Source organism: Aotus nancymaae, unplaced genomic scaffold, assembly GCF_030222135.1.
Source record: "Aotus nancymaae isolate 86718 unplaced genomic scaffold, 86718_ANA_hifiasm-v0.15.2.pri h1tg000081l, whole genome shotgun sequence".
Classification (NCBI taxonomy): domain Eukaryota; kingdom Metazoa; phylum Chordata; class Mammalia; order Primates; family Aotidae; genus Aotus; species Aotus nancymaae.
Window position 1 is genome coordinate 1,115,490 of NW_026988496.1, and position 6,133 is coordinate 1,121,622.

General features: G+C 53.6%; 1 protein-coding gene across 2 annotated transcripts; it reads left to right on the forward strand.

The window, feature by feature from the left end:
• Positions 1 to 2,098: 2,098 nt before the first annotated feature.
• CXCR3 (C-X-C motif chemokine receptor 3) lies at positions 2,099 to 4,696 on the forward strand. 2 transcript variants are annotated; one of them, XM_012435588.2, is made up of 2 exons: positions 2,099 to 2,166; positions 3,147 to 4,696. In XM_012435588.2, exons 1-2 carry the CDS (start codon positions 2,155 to 2,157, stop codon positions 4,236 to 4,238), a joined length of 1,104 nt encoding a protein of 367 aa, XP_012291011.1. In that variant the 5' UTR covers positions 2,099 to 2,154; the 3' UTR covers positions 4,239 to 4,696. The 2 variants fall into 2 exon arrangements, with proteins under 2 accessions (XP_012291011.1, XP_012291010.1); XM_012435587.2 differs by having other exon boundaries at positions 2,128 to 2,273.
• Positions 4,697 to 6,133: the final 1,437 nt, after the last annotated feature.

Sequence of the window (6,133 nt, forward strand, 5' to 3'; positions counted from 1 at the left end):
AGCAAAGACCTGGAACCAACTCAAATGCCCATCGATGATAGACTGGACAGGAAAAATGTGGCACATATACACCATGGAATATTATGCAGCCATCAAAAATGATGAGTTTGTGTCCTTTGTAGGGACATGGATGAACCTGGAAACCATCATTCTCAGCAAACTGACACAAGAACAGAAAACCAAATACTGAATGTTCTCCCTCACAGGTGGGTGTTGAACAATGAGAACACATGGACACAGGGAGGGGAGCATCACACACTGTGGTCTGTTGGGAGGGGTCAAGGGAGGGACAGCTGGGGGTGGGAAGGTTGGGGAGGGATAACATGGGGAGAAATGCCAGATATAGGTGATGAGGGGGATGAAGGCAGCAAACCACCTTGCCATGTATGTACCTACGCAACAATCCTGCATGATCTGCACATGTACCCCAGAACCTAAAGTACAATTTTTTAAAAAATCAAGAGGTTTCTATGGCCTCCTCCCCAACCTCATCTGCCTTCTTGCCCCAGAAGCAACTGCTTTTATGAATTTATGGTATCTCCCCCATCCCTGTTTTAAACTTTGAGAACAAACAGTGTTATCCAAAACAACGTGGTATTGATTTTGTGGTGGTTTTTAGAGTTTACATAAGTGGCCTCAAACTATAGATGGCATTCTGTAACTTGCCTCTTCTGCAATGTGATCATTGGCTTTTCTAGATGCATCCATGTTAAAATGTATAACTTTAGTTCATTTGTTTTTAGCTGCATGAATATACCACAGCTTATTCACTTAAAAAAAACTGAAGACAGTGTCATGAGTAGGAAAAGGAGAATCAGACAGCCATGGGATCAATCCTCACACCCACCTTTACTTGCTGTGTCTGGTGAAGGCCTGTCCCCTTTCTGAATCATCCATGTAGATAACCCCGCACTTCACAAGTGAGTTGTGTGGTTGGAATAAGGCAGTGTCAGAGAAAGCACCTAAAGCAATGTCTAGCACATAGCAAGTTCATTACTGGTAGTTCCCTTTCCTTTTCCCCGTTAATTAGCAGTGGGGGCAGTGGTAAAGAGTTAAATTTAGTGTGATGACTTTTTTTTAAATATTTGATTTTTTTTTAGAGACAGGGCCTCGGCCGGGCGCAGTGGCTCAAGCCTGTAATCCCAGCACTTGGGGAGGCAAAGGCAGGCGGATCACCTGAGGTTGGGAGTTCAAGACCAGCCTGACCAACATGGAGAAACCCTGTTTGTACTAAAAATACAAAATTAGCCAGGCATGGTGGTGCATGCCTCTAATCCCAGCTATTCGGGAGGCTGAGGCAGGAGAATTGCTTGAACTCGGGAGGCGGAGATTGCAGTAACCTGAGATAGCACCACTGCACTCCAGCCTGGGCAACAAGAGTGAAACTCCCTCTCAAAAAAAAAAAAAAAGGAGACAGGGTCTCACTCTGTCACCAGGTTGGAGTACAGTGGTACAATTGTAGCTCAAGGCAGCCTTAAACTCCCAGGCTCAAGCAATCCTCCTGCCTCAGGCTCCCAAGTAGCTAGGACTACAGGCACATGCCACCATGCCTGGCTGGCTTTTTAAATTTTTGGTAGAGATGGAGCCTCACTATGTTGCCCAGGCTGGTCTCAAACTCTTGGCCTAAAGTGATCCTCCTGCCTCAGCCTCCCAGTAGGTGGGATTACAGGAATGAGCCACTGCACCTGGCTGAAATTTTTAAGAAGGTGAATCTCCTTTACAGACTTATTTCTCTACTCAACCTTTACAATCACGCAAAGATCAACTCGAGGCCAGGACAGATGAGTTCCAATCTATGGAGCACTGACCCTACCAGTGCAGGCAGCAGAGCTGCCCTTCACTTCCCAGCTGCATTGCTGCTTCTTCAGACCTCTCTCCTCAAAGGACCTGCCCCCAACCGGTCATCCTCTGCCCAGCTTTTCTGGTCCCAAGCTTGTGGCCAGCTCCTCCAGAGAGGCTTCACCCAGCCACAGAAACAGCTGGCATAGAAACTCTGCAGCCTAAGGTTTAGGGAGGTCTGGTATAGGTGACTCTCTGGAAGAGGCTGCTACTAAGAACTGCCTGAAACTCCCACTTCCTCTGTGACTGCAGGTTTCCAACCACAGCAGAGGGGCACGTAGCACATGACCCAGCAGCCAGAGCACCATCCCAGCCATGGTCTTTGAGGTAAGTGCTGCTGCCCAGCCAGGCCAGGACAGAGCCCGAAGTGGAAAACCCTGGGCACCGGGGGAATGCCGGGGCTGGCCCACAGCCCAGGGTCACCACAGGGTTGGGTGAGTAGCTGGAGGCTGCATGGGTTGTGGTAGAAACAGCACTAGATGGGGAATTGGGAACCCAGCTTGGCCACTGACCCTGGGTGTCTCTCCTCTCCTCTCTGACTGGATGTCTCACCTGCAAAATGGGGGTGAGGGACGGGTAGACTCTAAGCCTCCGTTCAGCCGATTTGGAACTTTGACTCTTGCATGCTGGATTGAATTGGCACTGGGGAGGGCTGCAGGTCTGTGGTGCCGGGGGTGAGGGGGTAAAGAAGATTCTTCTCGAGTTCAGTGGGGGATCCCCTCATGGGCAACTAAATGGCTGTGCAAGCCTCAGTGTAGGGAAGGGGAAGGACAGTGCCAATTGCATGCATTTGGGGGTGTGGTGAGTTATAGAGAGGCCACACGGGGGGCAGGAAGTTGGGGTCCCCAGAGAAGAACCGAAGAGGGAAGAGGAGAGTCAATAACTGGAAAATGGGATTGTGGAGAGGCACTGGGGAGGAAAGTGGTTGAAATAGGTGGTGAGGTGGGGCACTGAGGATGCAAAGCAAGCCGTGAAGGGAGAGCAGGGAGAGCGAGGACAGCAGGCAGAGAAGGCTCTGGGCACCTTAGGGACATGCTTCCTCCTGCCCAGGGGTCCCTGGGCTGATGGGATCATGCAGAAGAGTGAGAGAGAAGCAGCCTTTGAGAAGGGAAGTCACCATCTCAGAGCCCAGGCTGAGTGGACGGAGTTGAGGAGGTCTGGCCCTGGAAGACGGGCGGGGACAGTTACAGGGCCTGCCTTCAGGAGGAGCTGCTCAGAGTAAATCACAGAGGAAGTCAGACCCAATTACAAAGGAGTTCCTGCCAGGCCTTTACGCAGCCCCTTCCTCCCTGTTCCCCTCCTCGCAGGTGAGTGACCGCCAAGTGCTAAGCGAGGCTGAGGTTGCCGCCCTCCTGAACTTCAGCTCTTCCTATGACTATGGAGAAAACGAGAGTGACTTGTGCTGTACCTCCCCGCCCTGCCCGCAGGACTTCAGCCTCAACTTCGACCGGGCCTTCCTGCCGGCCCTCTACAGCCTCCTCTTTCTGCTGGGGCTCCTGGGCAACGGCGCGGTGGCAGCCGTGCTGCTGAGCCAGCGGGCAGCCCTGAGCAGCACCGACACCTTCCTGCTCCACCTGGCCGTGGCGGACATGCTGCTGGTGCTGACGCTCCCACTCTGGGCAGTGGACGCTGCCATCCAGTGGGTCTTTGGCTCTGGCCTCTGCAAAGTGGCAGGTGCCCTCTTCAACATCAACTTCTATGCAGGGGCCCTCCTGCTAGCCTGCATCAGCTTTGACCGCTACCTGAACATAGTGCATGCCACCCAGCTCTACCGCAGGGGGCCCCCGGCCCGCGTGACCTTCACCTGCCTGGCCGTCTGGGGGCTCTGCCTGCTCTTCGCCCTCCCAGACTTCATCTTCCTGTCAGCCCACCACGACGAGCGCCTCAATGCCACCCAGTGCCAGTACACCTTCCCACAGGTGGGCCGCACGGCTCTGCGGGTGCTGCAGCTGGTAGCTGGTTTCCTGCTGCCCCTGCTGGTCATGGCCTACTGCTATGCCCGCATCCTTGCCGTGCTGCTGGTCTCCAGGGGCCAGCGTCGCCTGCGGGCCATGCGGCTGGTGGTGGTGGTCGTGGTGGCCTTTGCCCTCTGCTGGACCCCCTATCACCTGGTGGTGCTGGTGGACATCCTCATGGACCTAGGCACCTTGGCCCGCAACTGTGGCCGAGAAAGCCAGGTAGATGTGGCCAAATCAGTCACTTCAGGCCTGGGCTACATGCACTGCTGCCTCAACCCGCTGCTCTATGCCTTTGTAGGGGTCAAGTTCCGGGAGCGAATGTGGATGCTGTTCTTGCGCCTGGGCTGCCCCAACCAGAGAGGGCTCCTGAGGCAGCCATCGTCTTCCCGCCGGGATTCATCCTGGTCTGAGACCTCAGAGGGCTCCTACTCGGGCTTGTGAGGCCGGAATCCAGGCTCCCCTTTGACCCACACAGTCTGACTTCCCCGCATTCCAGGCTCCTTCCACCCTCTCTGCTGGGCCGGCATGCGCTGGCTCTCCCCATAATCTCACTCCCAGGATTCACTGGCAGCCCCAGCACCACCAGGTCTCCCGGAAAGCCACCCTCCCAGCTCTGAGGACTGCACCATTGCTGCTCCTTAGCTGCCAAGCCCCACCCTGCCGCCCAAGGTGGCTGCCTGGAGTCTCACTGCCCTTCTCATTTGAAAACTAAAACTTCACCTTCCCCAAGTGCAGGGAGTAGAAGGTGCGGCATGGAGGGCGCTGCCCCATGAAGCCACAGCGCAGGCCTCCAGCTCAGCAGTGACTGTGGCCATGGTCCCCAAGACCTCTAGATTTGCTCTTTTATATTTACATCTAAAATCCTGCTTAAAACTTTTTAATAAACAAGATCGTCAGGACCAGGGCGTGTTCGTGCATCATTACAGCCCCCACCTGGGCTCCAGGAGCACTTCCTGCTTCTCCTTGCCTGGCCCTGGGTCTGTGCCAGCACATCCTGCCTTCATCAATGTCTGTCTGCACCCTTGTCTCTGCCCTCGTGGGCACTCCTGTTCTACTCACAAGGAAACACCCAAGTACATGGGTGCAGAGTGAGCAGTTAGATAGCTGGCTAGCATAATTGGGGAAGGGGCCGACAGTCATGAACATGAGAGCTCTGCACTCCAGCAGCTCAGGACAGCAGGCAAGATATGCATGAAACTAGTGAAACCCAGCAGCCTGGGCCATGGGGCAAAAAAGTGGCACAGTGAACCCAGAGCTCAGGGCACTGAAGGTTGGAGCCATTTGGGAAGGCTTCTTAAAGACTTAAAGGGCAAGTAGTATTTCCAGGCATAAGGGAGGGCAGTAGCAAAGGTGGGAAGGCTGAAAGTAAGAATGAAAGGTAGTTCGGCATCAGGTGACGGTATTGGAGACCAGCTAGAAGGCCCTACTCATTTTTCAGATGAGTGATACAAGCGCTTACTAGGGAAATGGCTCTGGGCTTGAAGAAAAGCAAGGCCGGATGACTTGCCAACAGTCATTAGCACACAGCCACCTGGAGGAGGGCTGTGGCGAGCATCATTCCAGGGCTATCGATGAGATTGAGGTGAGGGGAGGAAATAACTGGGACTTCCCAGAAAGGCAGATGACAGGACTACTCAGTTAAAACAGAAGGTGATGGGGTGGGTTTACTGCACTGTCGGTGCCCCCCTACTTATGTCACTGACGTGCTAGGATCCAGTTTCACAAGCCGGCTGGGCCCCTGCTGAAACTGCAGATATGGCTACAGGTGTGAATGGGGAGGAAGAATCTGAAGTTAGCTGGGAAAGCTCGTCCCACCATATAAACACACCAGCCCACTTTGTAACCGCTGAACACTCCAAGCTTTTAGAAAATGAAGAAAGGAAGGGAAATGACAGAACGCACCTTGCCTAGAAAAAGTATCAGAATAGTCAAGATCCTTGTGGCCGGCTGAAAACGTGGGCCCCAAGACGTCCACGTACTAATCCCCAGAGCTTGTGACTATGTTACCTTAGATGGCAAAAGGGAAATGAGGTTACCAATCAGCTGACTTGAAGAGGCTCCTGGATTATCCAGATGGGCCCAAAGCAATCACAAGCATCCTTTAAAAGTGAAAGAGGGGCTAAGCGCAGTGGCTCACACCTGAAATCCCAGCACTTTGAGAGGCCGACGCAGGCGGATCACTTGAGGTCAGAAGTTTGAGACAAGCCTGGCTAGCATGGCTAAACCTTGTCTCTACTAAAAATACAAAAATTACCCAAGTGCGGTGGTGCATGCCTGTAATCCCAGCTACTTGGGAGGCTGAGGCAGGAGAATCACTTGAATCCAGGAGGTGGAGG